The sequence below is a fragment of the Echiichthys vipera genome, assembly GCF_963691815.1.
Source record: "Echiichthys vipera genome assembly, chromosome: 5".
Taxonomy (NCBI): domain Eukaryota; kingdom Metazoa; phylum Chordata; class Actinopteri; order Perciformes; family Trachinidae; genus Echiichthys; species Echiichthys vipera.
This window is the reverse complement of record NC_139830.1, coordinates 6,748,785-6,764,526: the sequence shown is the minus strand read 5'-3', so window position 1 is coordinate 6,764,526 and position 15,742 is coordinate 6,748,785. Positions and strand designations below refer to the sequence as shown.

The 15,742-nt window shown below is 43.6% G+C and overlaps 2 protein-coding genes across 2 annotated transcripts in view; one reads left to right on the top strand and one right to left on the bottom strand.

Moving 5' to 3' along the window:
• Positions 1–1,317, bottom strand: part of dpf1 (double PHD fingers 1) — a gene marked incomplete at its 3' end in the record, with an annotated part of 40,242 nt that extends 38,925 nt beyond the window's left edge. The window contains exon 1 of the mRNA XM_083914545.1: positions 1,271–1,317. Within this exon, the coding sequence (XP_083770671.1) occupies positions 1,271–1,302 (32 nt within the window). The 5' untranslated portion in view covers positions 1,303–1,317. The remainder of the gene's footprint in view (positions 1–1,270) is intronic.
• Positions 1,318–3,228: 1,911 nt separating this feature from the next.
• LOC310946988 (zinc finger FYVE domain-containing protein 1) lies at positions 3,229–13,955 on the top strand. The gene is made up of 12 exons (XM_083913601.1): positions 3,229–3,421; positions 6,762–7,043; positions 7,505–7,727; positions 7,880–8,097; positions 8,252–8,358; positions 9,465–9,573; positions 9,705–9,802; positions 9,888–10,005; positions 10,357–10,527; positions 10,657–10,849; positions 11,323–11,421; positions 12,360–13,955. The coding sequence occupies exons 1-12, from the start codon at positions 3,305–3,307 to the stop codon at positions 12,590–12,592; spliced, it is 1,968 nt and encodes a 655-aa protein (XP_083769727.1). The 5' UTR covers positions 3,229–3,304; the 3' UTR covers positions 12,593–13,955.
• Positions 13,956–15,742: the final 1,787 nt, after the last annotated feature.

The window sequence follows — 15,742 nt, the reverse complement described above, 5'->3', positions numbered from 1 at the left end:
ATCACAGCAGCACACAGTTGCTCCAATCATTACCACCCCTCTTCTCCTGTGAAGTGCTCTTCAAAGCAGGCACGTACAGGGCAGTCTTCATGGAATTACACGACATGTCGCCTGTGTCTGCATCTCAGACAGGCTGACAGACAGACAGACAGACAAGCAAACAGACAGACAGGCAGGCAGTCCATGTCCCATAGCCCTGCTCAGGTGAAACCTGTGCAGCATCCTTTGTGCGCCCGTGCTTTTGCACATAGGTCCATGACTTTTCTTTGTTTCAAACTGCCTGAGCTGGATCCGATGTGTACTCCAGTACTCCTCGGTTGTATGTTTAATTTTGGAGCTATTGTGGTGTGTTTTTTTCTGGCTAGATCTCTCTAAGTACCCGCTGACAGACGCACATCAGCACCTTTTTGGCCGAGAGCCCAGGCGGGCAGCAGGCGTCTGCATTCCGCTGAAACCAGTCTCAGCCAAACAAAAAAGACCCCCCTAAAAAAAAAAAAGCCTGCACAAAGGGGATAATTACGGGAGAAACTTCACGCGAAATTCACCCCTTTAAAATCCCCAATATGGAAACGACTGCCCGCCAAGATGCACGTTGAGTATGAAACGCCAGGTTGCATTTTTATATTTTATTATAGGATTTATTATAGGCGCTGAAGATGAGAGCAAGTCTCGGGAGTTGAAGCCGCACACCAGTGTCAGTTACCTCGGTTTAATATTTCCGAGAGGTCCGGCAGCAAAGGTAACGCTGCAGCCAAAAACCCCGAGCAGTGAGCTTCACCCTGCCTACCTGTTTACCCCCTCTCTCTGTCCAAAAATGTGCACACAGGTATGGTAAAGCCATCTTAAGCTCCCTGCCTCCCGGCCAGCCTGCCACTCCAGCCTGGATTTTGCCCGTGATCTTGGCTGGCTACGGTGGCAAGGGACACACCGGGTCACCCAAATCTACCTCCAGCATTCCTCCATATCCCTGCACACACGCTGCTGCTGCTGGCTTGTGGCTCAGGGAAATGATTATATGACATCTGAGCGCAAAATAATCCCCCCGTGCCAAAAACAGAAGCCCCCCGTCAGCATCAAATCTAACTTTTCTTTAGGGCTGGATCGCATCCGCTGACATTACCTCTCTCTGTCCCCGCTTTATGCATTGCATGTATAGATGTGTTGGTAATCGTGCTGAGAAATATCAGGCAATGTAAGGCTCTTAAATTGCACTGACAGCATGCACAAATACAGAAAAAGCGCAAACGCTCAGAAAATGCGTTGTACTTACGATTTGAGGGGGTTTTGTACCGCTGTGGCCATTTTGATATAGTATGATAGAATGCAACACCGCAGAGCCCGGTATTGTACATGTAATGTAGCAGCTATTTCAATTTCATTCATTCTCTGGGGCTGCGGCTGGAGCGGGCAGCCAATGGGAGGCGGGAGCGCTCTGTGACAGCTTTGGGGAAGTGTAGTTTTTTACGCATGTCAACATGGAACATGCTGAGGGGGGGCGCACTACAAGTACCAGCGGGGATAGCGGTTTAAGTGGACCACAGTCCCGCCTCGGACTTGTGAGAGGGCAAAGCCATCCCCCAGTTCCGAATTTATTTTTATTTATTTTTTTAAATAAAATGTCTACAGTTATTCCAAGGTTGCGTTGCAGGAGTGTCTGAGGATGACAGCTTCTGTTACGCATGGCTGCTTTGTCTGGGTGATGATGATGATGGTGGTGGTGGTGGTGGTGATGGTGATGGGCGAGGTTCAATCTGCACTGGCCAGTCCCAAAATTGCATCACATCATGGAAGTGGCAACTTGATAGACATTGTTATACTGGGTGGGTTTTAAAGAGAAAATCATATTGAGAAATAATTAAGAATTGTTTTTTCTTTAATTGTGCAGGGGCAGCAAGTGGATGTGCATTTAGTGAGGAGCTGCAGGCCGGGTATCACCTGACCTGTGTGCAGCTATAGAACAAAACACAATTATACATTCAGAAAAGCATTGCTTAACTTCTCTGAAAAATATAAAGGCAGTCAATTATATTCTACTAAATAAAAGTTTCATAAATATAATGATAGCATGTCATTGCTCCTAAGTAGAAAGTCAATATAATCTGTTTTAGGGCAAATTAAGAGATGTTTTGTCTACATAACCTCACATTGGTGATGGCACTTTGATGGACCCATGGTTAATCTTATCTATGCTAGGTAGCCATGCACTGAGCACCTTTAATTATTCATTAATCAGGGGTGATGGGTTGGGAGTAGGCCTATAATTGATTCTTTCAGGCATTTGTCTCTCCTGGTTGAGCCCATGAGAAAGGCCAGGACCCTCTCCATCTCTCACCCTTCCTTCCTTCCTTCCTACCTTCCTTCCTTCCTTCCTTCCATCCTTCCTTCCTTCCTTCCTTCCTTCCTTCCTTCTTTCCTTCCTTCCTTCCTTTCTTACTTCCTTCCTTCCTTCCTTCATTCCATCTTTCCTTCCTTCCTTCCTTCCTTCTTTCATTCCTTCCTTCCTCAATCCCTCAATAGCTTCCTTTCTTTGCCTGCTGGGAAGGAAGGAGGAAGGAAAGCAGGAAAGGAAGAAGGAAGAAGGAAGGAAGGTCAGATGGAGCTCAGCCAGGACTGTTAGAGCAGCAATGCTGGGATTTCTTTCTCCATGTCCTGCAAGCAGCAGTGGCGCCGCTCTGAAGCCATTCAGTGACATGTGATATTTATAGATCTGTCCTAACAAATATTTAATGAACATTAGCAAGCAGCTCTAACATGCAGCACCGCTCCAATAAAACACTCTCTGCCAGTTAAATGGAAACTTTGATTCAGAGTGTGTGCTGCTGTAATTATGAAATTAGTTGCTGTTTTTAAAAAGACCCATTTTTTTCTCCAGCTTTATGCAGGCTAGTGAAACAAACGTGGACTTGATGGAATTTAATTTGCATAATTGATCTAAAGTTGAAATATCTGCTACATAATACACACAGAGAGTTTATGGTTTGTGAAGTCATCATCTCAAGTAATATCATGTTTTTTATTATTATTATTAATAATATAATTATTATTCTCTTGATTTGATAAGTTTTTTTTGAATGGCGGTGTCATTCCGCCTTTTGTCCACAGGGTGGTGCTGACGTACCAGACAAGAAGACGCCAGCCCCCGGACTCGCACACGATGCGTCTTACGTCATCGCCTACGTGCTCCTTGGCTCCTCCCAGCAGCACACGCGCTGTTGTTGTGATCGACAGACAGAGAAGAGGAGTCATGTTGAACTTTCGTTTTGCTTTTAACCGTCACAAATATGTTTTAAGTGATTAAAAGACAATGTCCGAAATACTGATGAAGGAAATGGAGAGTGTCCCGGTCGGTCCAGTGAAGGCGGAGCAGTGTACAGCAGGTGTCCGGAGCTTTCTGCTGGTGGACGAACAAGAAAACCTCCAGGTAAAGTGAGCTAACGGATGCTAACGTTTAGCCGCTAAGCTAAAAAGAGGAGGACAACAACATGTACATATTCTAATGAAGGCTATTTACTAACTAACAGCCACGGAGCTGATACAGTTAGCTCACAAAACACCGAGCTAAAGTGGTTAAGTTGTTCTTTGTAACACAACAAAGCAACAAACAGATGTCATTTCCTCTTCTCTGCACGATTTGTTGATTTAACAACAAATAGCTTTTACCTGTGGCGCTTATGCTTTAGAGGCTGATGACACCTCAGACAAAATGCATAAGTACAACCTTGGGGAGGTGGAGCAGCACCTGGGCTTCTCGTTGGGAAAGTCCCCTGGTGAGTCATACACAGCCGAGCTGCAGGGAGGCTCCCTCTTGTTGTGTTGTTAGTACAGCAGGACAAAGTGCAGGCGATAATGAGGACTTTTTTTTTAACTCACCTCAAAATAGTCTGGGGCAGGGGTCTTCAACATGTTTAAGGCCAAGGATCCCTTAGCTGAAAGAGAGACAAAGCACCCCCCCCCCCCCCCCCCATATTAAGTTATAAGAGTTGCATATTAAATTGGGCCTAACAGCTAGGGTGGCCTAAAGCCTTCACACACACATTTATATGTTTATACATCAGTTGTTGTTGTTGTTGGCGGCAGTAGCTCAGTCCATAGGTGACTTGGCCTGGTGGCTGGAGAGGTGCCAGTTCATCTCCTGGGCACAGCCGAGGGGCTGTTGAGCAAAGAACCAAACCCCCAACTGCTAGGGGCGCCGATCCATTGGCAGCCCCCTCGTTCTGACATCTCTTCATTAATTGCATGTATATAGGTCCTGTTTGTGCATGTGTGTGTGTAACCTGAATAATAATAACAGAGTGAAAAAATTGAATTTCCCCTTGCAGGATTAATAAAGTAATAATTCTCCTTCTTCTTCTTCTAGCGGCATCTTTGGCCGTAAAATGTAACTGCATGTGGGCCTGATCTTTCAGAGCCCAGGTTCACAGTCACTATGTGTGTGTTAACCAAGGCCCTACCACGGCGAGTTCCTGGTTGATCCAATAAGGAAGTGCCCAAAACTGCAGTTCTCCAAGTTTCCACAAGGGGCAGTTTTCATAATAGAGCAGTTTCTCATTGACCCCCATGTTTAACAGACTGTTTTCACAGCATAATTAAACCTGTGTAAGGCCCAGTACAAAAAAATAATTCTAGTCTGTATGTTTAGGTCATATCTCCATGACAACACTGAGGGGGGTGATGTTTTTTTTAACCAGGCTAGTTTTTATTTTATTAGAGGTTAAAGTTTATGAATAATTAGGGGCGCGGCCTCTTGAGTGACAGCTAGCTGGTGGCCCTCACTTCTCCTCGGAGGTATACGTCAGCGTTTAAAACGGTTTTGTAAGAGGGAATTTTTACAGTCTATGCCTCAAATACATAGATGGAGTATGGATGGATATACTTAATGGAGCCTAAATGGGGGAATGCTTGTGTTACAGCTGCAGGTTATCCCGACATTGTACAGGAAATAAACATATGGACACTAGAAGGGAGACATGTATAAAAAATAGATCCAACAAATACAATAAATGAAAATAGTTCAATAAAGAACACTAGAAAAAACATATATATATTATTTGTAAAGCACCTTTCAACGATAAAGTAATTAAAAGCATTGGAAATAGAAACATATAAAAGGACATTAAGATAAAGTTTAAAAAACAAAAACAATCAAATAAATAAATAAATAGAAAAAATAGAACCAAGAAAAGCAAAGGTATAGAAGATATGGTGCAGTATTAGCAAAGAATAAATGGTTTAGTTTACTGAAAGGCAGCGGCAAACAGAAGCCTTCAGTGTAGATTTATAAAGAGCTGAGAGTGGTTGCAGACCTGCAGTTTTCTGGAGGTTTGTCGCCTCTCCATGTTTACATAGAGGAGTATGGATGCAGTAGAGTGGGAAGATAAATATGCGTGAATCCACCATGTGCAAGGTTATTAAAGGAGCAAAGCAGAGGGGCAGTTGAGACAGAAACTATGGAGCTGGTTTGTTTTGGGAAGAGGTATCGCTTCAGGCAGGAAAGATTTCCTGTTTTAGTCCATGTGACAGTGAAATTGAACCAGTCTGTTAGAGATCCAGTAGATGGTGGAGATTCAACATCTGCAGCAAACTTCTGTGGATGTTTTACCATTCTGTGGTCACCAGTGTCCTCATCTACACTGTGGTGTGCTGGGGGGATTGGGGGACAGCATATCCAAGAAGGACACCCCCAGACTGGATACACTGATCAGGCGGGTGGTCAGCATAAAACTGGACTCACTGGTGACGGTGGCAGAGAGGAGGAAACTGGACAAACTGCTGAACATTATGGACAATGCCAGCCACCCCCTGCACACCGTCATCAGCAGCCAGGGGAGCCTGTTCAGTGGAAGGCTGCTCCTACCTAAGTGCAGGACCAACAGGGTGGAGGAGGAAATAAAGAGGCAGAAAGGAAGGAGTGGGAGCCACTCACTGTGCATTTAATAATCTACTCTTACACACCTGGACACTTATGTTCTTCTTTTTTGTGCCATACCTTAATCCACCACTTAAGTGCAATGATTCAATCTTACTGCTCATGTCTGTCATATACAGTCAAACATATTTTATCTTATACATTTCCTCTACATTTAACTTCATTTATTCATTCATTCATCTTCAACCACTTGTCCCTGTCGGGGTCGTGGGGGGCTGGAGCCGATCCCAGCTGGACAGGACGCCGGTCTACCACAGGGCACATAGAGACAAACAGAGACAGACAACCATTCACACCTACGGGCAATTCAGAATCATCAATTAACCTAACACGTGCATGTCACTGGACTGTGGGAGGAAACCGGAGAACCCAGAGAAAACCCACACAGACACAGGGAGAACATGCAAACTCCACACGATAGGGCCCCAGCTGGGATTCAAACCAGGAACCCCCTTGTTGTGAGGCCACAGTGCTGACCACCACACATCTGATTTCATTTTCCATAATTTTATTTGACCTATATTCTTACATCTACCTCATATATATTTGACCAAGAGTTTATTGCTTACTGTTTATTGTTTTTTATACTTTATTTATTTATTTAGCTAAGAGTTTATTGGTTATCCTATTCTGTATTTTTTGTGTTTTTGTGTGTTTTTTCCCCCTTGTGTGATATGGTTCCTTGTCATCCAAGACTGAATTGTTGACACAAAGTCAATAAGGATTTCCCTCGAATCAATTAAGTCAGCAGGGGAGCCAATCATCACATCGCGTTAAAGCCCAGAAATCTATGCTCTGTCCACAAATGGCTCTCCACTTTGTGTTCGCCCTCCAGGTCCGCGACGAGTCTGCGTTTCTGGACAGACTCGGCTGCGGGGACGTGGCAGGAGTCAAGGTCCTCTCCATCTTCGGAAACACCGGCGATGGCAAGTCCCACACTCTCAACCACATCCTGTTCGGCGGTGAGAGCGTGTTCTACACCTCCAAGTCGCCGAGCTCCTGTACGGTGGGAGTGTGGGCCGCGTATGACCCCACCTTCAACCTGGTTGCCCTGGATACCGAGGGCCTGTTGGGGGCTGCAGCCAATCAGAACCAGAGAATGCGGCTGCTGCTAAAGGTAATTTCAGTGGTCGCTGATTTGATTTTCTTGCAATTAACTGATAACTGGATGTATTTACCCAAAATAGTTTTTGAACATGAGTTTGTCTTCACATCGGCATTATCTGTGATTACACTGCAGATATGTTACCGGTTTGTAATTTGCCATTTTTGTCTTTTTCTGATGATTTCGGCATTGGTCTTTGGTGTCAGAAGTTTACGAATCTCGTCATCTCTCAATTTCATTGCCGTCTTTGTGTAACCTTCGAGTGGTCAAGTCAGATGAGGCAGTCTTTTATGATACTATTTGCTTAAATGATGTGGCATGTGTTCCTTGTTAACCTCTCCGTAAGCTCACACTGTAAATTATTCCTGGCACACTTCCATGTTCCCAGAGTCCTGGGTTTTTTTGGTAAACGTCATAGAGTCTATTTCTGTTTGAGCTCTCTATGTATACATATCTACTTCCTTCTTTTCAAGATATTGGCAGTGTCTGATATAGTAGTCTATCGTACACGTGCCGAGCGCCTTCACAACGACATGTTCCAGTTCCTGAGCAACGCCTCGGGGGCCTACCTGAAGCACTTCACCCCGGAGCTCAGGGCCCTCTCCAGCCGCTGTGGTCTGGACGTGCCCCTCTCTTCCCTCGGGCCGGCAGTTATCGTCTTCCAGGAGACAACGCACACCCAGTTGCTCGGTCAAGGTAGGGGAGAAAAGTGTCCTAAACGTCACGCATATACTCACACACCTCAGATTTACACGCAAGATTTTTTATTCTAATGGGTTTTATCTGGTTTCTATCTGTGGTCCCCGCCACCCAACTACAAAAGTCTTTGCTTTTCCTCTCCCTTGTAGATAGTAAGGTGGCAGGCCACGCCGACACGCTGCTCCAGAAGCGTTTTCACGACCTGAGCTTGGGGACAGAGGCCTTCAGCTCGGTGCAATATGTTGGCACCCAGACCATCACGCCTCCCACTGACTACAACCGGCTGCTGGAGGCCGTCAGTCAGCAAGTGAAGAACACTCACACACGCTCCCCCCGCCAACCCGGCATAGTGTTTCATGCTCTGGAGGTAAGTGGTGGATTATTACCTGCCAGAGTAGAATTTTAGAGAAGTTTAGCAGAGAGGTGACGATGGTTTTATCTTGTGCTCTCACATCTTGTTTTGTGACCACTTTTCCCCTCTCCCGTCAATCTTTCACCTTCCCTTTTTTACGTTTCCTTAGGCGCTGAGTGAGCGTTTCTCTGGGGAACTGTCAGACGACAAGATGACGCCCTACTCCTTCTTCCCAGACGAGTACTTCACCTGCTCTGCTGTCTGCCTCAGCTGCAAGTAAGTCATTACAAACATTTTTGAGCAAGTCTCCTTCCTTCATTCTTGAGATGGAATTAAGCCTAAAATCTGGGAGGATTTGGACCCAAACACTGATCAAATAAGGTCACTCTTCTGTATCTGTGCAAAATTTAATTTCTCATCACTTCTTTTACATTGTTCAAACGCACTTATATTGCTCTCAAACCCCCCTTTTCTACTTCATAAAGATTGTAAAATATATTCTTTGGAATTAGAATAATCCCCAGATTATGTGAAGCGTAAATCTAGATAATTAAGAAAACGAGTGATGCTTGTATCACATTTGTTTTTTTTCTTTCTGCGCTGCAAATCTCATAGTTCCCTCTATGCTCCCTCGCTCCACTGCTCCTCACCTCACAGCAGTCTGCTGTCCATTACTCTGTTTCTGTATCATTCATTCAACCTTCGAGGCATAGACACAGGTCAGATGGACATTTGGGCTAAAAGCATTTTCAGTGGCATCTCACCTTGCTCCCTCCTCTGTTATAGATGAAGTCTGCTCCTCGGCATTAGCAGGTTCAGACATCAGCATGTTTATTCTTTGCATCTTTTCAGCAGGTCGATTCTTATTCAGAGCAGAGTATTTCCAGTCATACCTGTTGGGGATTTTTAATTTCTTAACATTTGTCTAAACTCTTTTTACTTGAATTGGGGCACAATCCTCTTCTTCATAATCCTCACACAGCTGTCAAAAGAGTTTATTGCCAGACTGAAACAAAAACAGACACGTGAACAGACATCTTTCAGTCGCCGTTGGCTGAATCACAGAAGTGGAATGAATTCTCTTGAAGCAGAAATCTGTTGTTGTTCCTGTGGATGTTAACTGTCTCCCCCTGTGAGACACATAAAACTTGATGTCTTTTCCATGTTTTTGGAAAGGAGAAATGGAAATCCTCTACTCTTTGTATTTCTTCTTTATGGAAAGCCGAGAGTGGGAGAAATCTAAACACTGGTTCTGAAAGGGTTCAGTCCTGGATTAATACACTGTACACATCTCTCAGACCTGTACAGAAACCTGCCCGCTTCACTGACTCTGACCTCTGTCACGCTGGTCTGAAAGATTTGGTTGTCTGTTGTGTCTCTAGCATTCGCTGTAAAAATGGAATGAACCATCTGAGAGACAGGGTCCCCCACATGGCAGATGGACTGTGCCAATATGTACACCAGTACAACAATAAGGTCCTTATCTGTAAGGTAAGACAGACTTCTTCTAGTCTAGTTATGATGAACTGGGAGCCATTTTCAGCTGTTCATTTTTACCAAAAAATAAATAAATAAATGTCATATTCATATATTGTCTGTATTTCTGTGTTTCATGTCTTCAGAGGTGCTATGAAGGAGGCAGAGAGGTGATTGTCTTGCCTAAGACGTCAGCCTCCACTGACAACCCATGGTTTGGACTGGCCAAGTTCGCCTGGTCAGGGTATGTAAATACACACGCACACACACACAGACCTTTTCATTGCCTGTCATATGATCATCTCATGTTGTCTCCCCACCCCCATCAGCTATGTGTTGGAGTGTGCTAGCTGTGGTGTAATATACCGCAGCAGACAATACTGGATGGGAAACCAGGACCCTGAGAGCAGCGTGGTGCGATCTGAGGTCAAGCATGTCTGGGAGGGGGTGAGTACTCCACGCATCTGCTCTTACTCCAGTGTATAGTTTCAGTACAAACGCACTCGATACTGAGATGATTGTTTAGGTATCTATACATGGATGAGATCATGCATAGTTATCTTGCACCACTATTACTGTGCAGTTAGCTTCACCTAAGAGATCCTTCAAGTGATGCTGCTTCAGTAGGGATTGATCGAGTGGTACCGCAGTGATTTACCAGCCGGCCTTTTCCAATCAGTCATATTTTTTCCCATCTGTCTGTCATCCCTCTCTGCCTCACTTTACCTGTCAACGCTATTACCCCACGCTCCTCTACTTCAACTGTATGCATTTTTTCATCCCTCTTTCTTCCTTCAGTCGGACACTTTTCTGACCAACCACCAGAACGCTGCCCAGAGGGTCCTGGATGGGATGAACTACGTCATCCAGTCGGTGTCAGAGTACAGCACGGGCCCCACCAAAGCTGTCGCCGCCTGGGTCACCGACCAGGTGGCACCGCCATACTGGAGACCCAACACAGAGATCACTGTGAGTACGATTCAAGTTGTAATACTCAAGCGGACATGAGAATATCTTTCCTTTTTTCTAAAATATCAACATTTTAACACACAAGACATTTGACATTGTTGAATAAATTATTCACTCAATGCTCCTCAGGCTTGTCACGGCTGTCAGAAAGTGTTCGAGGAGGCGGAGAGGAAGCACCACTGCCGCTCATGTGGCGAGGGTTTCTGCCATCCCTGCTCCAGCCACAGGATGCCAGTGCCAGAGAGAGGCTGGGGCAGTGGCCCTGTCAGGGTGTGTAAGGCCTGCCACCGACAGGGAGGGCCACCTGACACTAACAGCCAAGGTAAGCCACTTCGAACCAGTGAGTGAACTTCAACCAGAAAGTTTGTGTTCAATTACATAAAGGTGGTTTTGAGTAAAACAAGCAATACTGATTGATATCTCTACATTATGTGGATTAATAGAGAACGAGGTCAATGATCAGAAATAAGAATTTCATTTGCGCCACTTTTTTCCCTGCTCATTTGTAAAACTTACCTCAACCTATATGTCCTTTCTTTTTTTAAATTGTAAAATGTGTTATACAGACAGTATAAAACATGTAAGAAGCTATATAGTCACATCTATGAATATATAAGGGATGCAGAATCCAGAGAGTAGCATTGAAACATAAAAAAGACAGAAAGAAAAAAAATGTTATTTCTTGTATTTGTATGCTGATTGTATCTGTTAGCTGCTCACACATAAATGTCGGTATTTCTGCCACTGTGTACTCTACGTCTGTATCTCTCACATATGCACACCTCTTTTCTTTAGTGTGTAAGGTGGAGCCCCGCGGTCTCATAGCTCGCAGAGTGACCGAGGTGGCCCAGTCTACACTGGACATGGTCACCACAGCTGTGGACTACCCTCTCTGTGAGTGCAGCTGCATTTTACCTCTACACGCTGTATCAGTGCCCTGCAGCTGGTGGCACAAATCTCTCCATAATAATCATGCTTTATTTGCATGAATGTGTAATATACATTGTTGCAAAAGTAAGTAGATAACAGAAAGATTCAACAGAGTTAAAGTTTCATCAAAATTCTACTTGGTACAAAAAAAAGTAGTCATGAAAAAAACTGTATAGTTTGTCAAAAAGAAGTTATAGTTTAGTATGTTGAAAAAGGCATAGTATTATGTGTTTTAAAAAGTAATAAAAAAAATCAACTAATCAGATATTGGTTGAGTATGATTCTAATTACATTATTTCACAGAAAATGTGAATTTGCCTGTTGTACCACCGATGCAATCGTCTGCTGAAGCTGTCTATTTCAAAATCAAACAAAAAAAGTTGTATTTGTTTGTTTGTCTCCAAGTGGAAGTGAATTGCAACATTGTTGAGCAGAGGACAAAAAAAAGACAAATATGTTGCAACAAATCCAAAATTTGTGCTTTTAACCACTGGGTCACTTTGACTTGATGGCTCACCTGCAAGGATTGTATGGCATAAATAATTAGTAACGGTCTAGAAGGTATCCATCCATCGCAAGCTATTTAATGGCACTTTGAAATAGGCTTGCACGATATGAGAGAAAATGTAATATATATTATTGAAATAACGATATTGCCTAAGGTAAATAAAGTTGTGTATTGTACTCAGTTCTGCCTTTCTGCTGCTTTCAGTTTACTGATAAAATACAACAAATTGCGCGCTGAAAGGAAATCATTGGCAACATCATTTAAGCAGTGCAATAAAGAAACAATTACAGTTTCATTTTAAAGTGCAGTTTTCTACTGATACCTACTCAAATATTAATGTTTATGCTTGAATAAAAAAAACAGATACAATCTCTGCTCTGTCCACTCTCCTTAGGTTTTATGAAAGACGTGGCTCGGCCAGACTACTGGGTGCCAGACCAGGACATCACACAGTGCCACCAGTGCTCCAAAATCTTCACTCCCGCAATGTCCAAACACCACTGCAGGGCCTGTGGACAGGGCGTGTGTGGCCCCTGTTCCACACACAATAAGCCTGTGCCCTCCAGAGGATGGGACCACCCAGTCAGAGTGTGTGACCGCTGCCACGCCCGCACGGATAGTCTGTGAGGTTTTTAATTTGGGAGGACTTCCTTTAGATGATCCACAAAACACTGTGAGTCCTGGCACTGCTGCTCCAGGAGAACAAGGAGGATTGATTATGCAGCACAAAATGGCATCAGCCTTGTTTTTGCGTGAAAAGAGGGGTTGTTTTAGAAGCTTGGTCTGTAGAAATGGTTCTCACCTGGATACTAGACCTGGTGTTTATCAGTGCTTTCCATCTCATCCGCCTTCCTCGACCGGCTGATTCTGCGTTGGTTATGAGGTAAAACTCACCATCGGCAACCTTCACTGCCCCATTGGACCAGTCAGACTATCAAAAACGGGACAAATGGAAAGCTGTACATGTGATTTTAACTGGAAATATAGAAAATCAAGATGTACAACTGCACCCATTTGTTATCCTAACAGCAGAGCTGGTACTCTTAACTGCACCCACGTGTAGACATCCCTTCATTTGTGTTGCCGTGCAGCACACGACCCAATCTCAATTTTGACAAATTTGGTGGCTAAAAATGACGGGAGAACAAGTAACAAGATGGATGCACTGATAATAGTGGGATATTGCAAATGTAAGGGATTTTAAAGCCTGTCTCTTTTCCAAGAATATCGAGCCATCCCAGTAACTTTCATCGTCTCTGCAGAGCCCTCAGAAAAGAGGAGAACGCGTGAGGTTTTTATCCTCTTCGCGATCTTCCTGTGAACCACCTCTCTCCCTGAGGTATGGGATATTATGGATACAGCGGGTAAACACAAAGCAGTTTAGACTTTTGAAGAAAAAAAAAGCAACTTTGTGTGTGCCTGTATTACTCTGGACAAAAAGTGATACAAGACGGACAAAGCCGAGCTACAGCAGTGTGTGCCTTCATGGGAATCTCGATGCCAATTTCTATAAGGTTTGTTTTAAAGGATTCCTCGGTTTGTGCAAAGACTAATGAGATTATTTGTGCCTAATTACAGAGTAGTGTAATCTACAGCCGCGCTCTTACAATTGTATTTTACAATATGGTGATATGGATAGGGAGTGAAAATCTGTAGCACAACACATTATAGACATTCCAATGTATGGAAATACCTGTGTACTGATGTAGGTCGATCTTTCCGAGGTTATTATAAAAACGTTGACACTGTTCAGCCACCGATGCTTCAGACAATTATCTTAATATAATGAATGCACATGCACTAGACTGGATAGTGGGACTGTTTTGATATTTGAGAGGAGCTCAGATCACTTACAATGTCAATGCTAAATGATTCTGTTTAACATACGGGATGAATGAATGCAATTTCTCTCCATCAAGAACTAGTCAATTCAGTTTTTAAAATGCTTTCCAGTGAAATATGGAATTTGATAATTTCTTTTGGAGGAGGGGGAGGGGCTTCTTCCTTAAATCACACTCATCCAAATAAAGAAAACAAAGGAAGACTGTCTACAAATGTTTTCACTCACTTTTTCCCTTTCTGGCTTCCTCTCTTTCTCCAATCTCTCCGTGATAATCCTGCTTTATTTGCATGGATGGGTATTACACTGTTGCACAATTAACTAGATGACAAGAGAAGAAGAATTCCTTTAATCGTCCCACAATGGGGACATTTTATTTTTCACTCTGTTTTTACACACACGCACGCAGACAGACAGGACCTATTTACATGAAACTAGTGGAGAGATGTTAGAGCAAGGGGGCTGCCAGTGACCAGCACCCCGAGCAGTTGGGGGTGCCTTGCTCAACAGCACCTCGGCAGTGCCCAGGAGATGAACTGGCACCTCTCCGGCCACCAGTCCACACAGGGACTCGAACCAGCAACCCTTCAGTTCCCAGCCTAGTCACCTATGGACTGAGCTACTGCCGCCCCAACGACAGAAAGACAACGTGGCAATGAAAATCATTGCCATATCAGACAATACAAAGTTTTATCCAAATTATATGTGAAACATCATAGCGTTTTGGGGAAAAAGTCATAATATAGCATGTTGAAAAAGTTTAGTGTTTAGAAACGAGTAATAGTTGAGAATGTTGAAAAAAGTCAAAGTATAGCATGTCGTCAAAAATGTCATAAAAAAAGTCAAAGTATAGTTTGTTGAAAAAACACTAAGACCAAGTAGTTGCCGTACAAAAGCACATGTTTAAAGTGTTGTTATTGTTATTATTATTATTATTATAATGATGGTGGCAGGAAGTACTGAAGGATGGAGGGATGACAGAAGCAGCGGTTGAGTAAAATTGCTGAATCACAAATAAAAGCTCATCTAGATTCTGTGTTGATTTTTCTCCTCATAAATAGTTTACAATAACAGTAAAAACAAACAATAATGATATCAATAACACGATAAGGTAATTATAAATATCCTCCTGATTCCAAGCATGTCATCATACATTGATTTATTTGTCGTGGCCCACAATTGCCCACATATGTTTACTATTTAAATGGATAAAATGTATTTAATTGTGTACATCAGCGGCACACCTACAAACAACTCTCATTTAAAACACATTGCAAGAAAGCACAACTAAACACTGAGAACTGGCAGTGGTGATGATGTCTTGTAATGTATGGAAAAGGTTCTTAAAGAGGTATTAAGTTTGCTTCAGGATTCCTGCATAGAAGAATTCCTTTATTAGTACCACTCTATTATTTTCATTTACACACACAGGCCCAAAATACACACACATGCACAGACAGGACCTATACACACGCAACCAATGGAGAGATGTTAGAACTAGGGGGTGCCAGTGACCGGCACCCTGAGCAGTTGGGGATTCGGTGCCTTGCTCAACAGCACCTCGGCAGTGCCCAGGAGATGAACTGGCATCTCTCCAGCCACCAGTCCACACTGCATTTTATGGTCCACACAGGGACTTGACCCAGCAACCCGCCGGTTCCCAGCCAAGTCACCTATGGACTGAGCTACTACCCCCCCCAAACACCCCATATACCCTGAATATAGCAGGTGGCAGGTACTGTACACACACAGATGTTTCCATATAGTTCCTTTCTGTCTCCGTCCCACAACCTTCAGTCCAAGGTCATCTCAAGTTCACGGTTCCTGATGTCTGGTATTGTAAGTGATGGCTGACTAACATCCATGAAGCAGAGCTCATTTCCTTTACAAATCAATTATGTAAGCCTAAATTGACTAAAGCACCGACTATAGTGTCA

Coding starts and splice junctions, on each gene's coding strand:
- LOC310946988 (XM_083913601.1), top strand. CDS start 3,305: ATGTCCGAAATACTGATGAAGGAAATGGAGAGTGTCCCGGTCGGTCCA. Junction 8,359..9,464: donor GCTGTCTGCCTCAGCTGCAA/GTAAGTCATTAC, acceptor TTGTGTCTCTAG/CATTCGCTGTAAAAATGGAA. Junction 9,574..9,704: donor ATAAGGTCCTTATCTGTAAG/GTAAGACAGACT, acceptor TCATGTCTTCAG/AGGTGCTATGAAGGAGGCAG.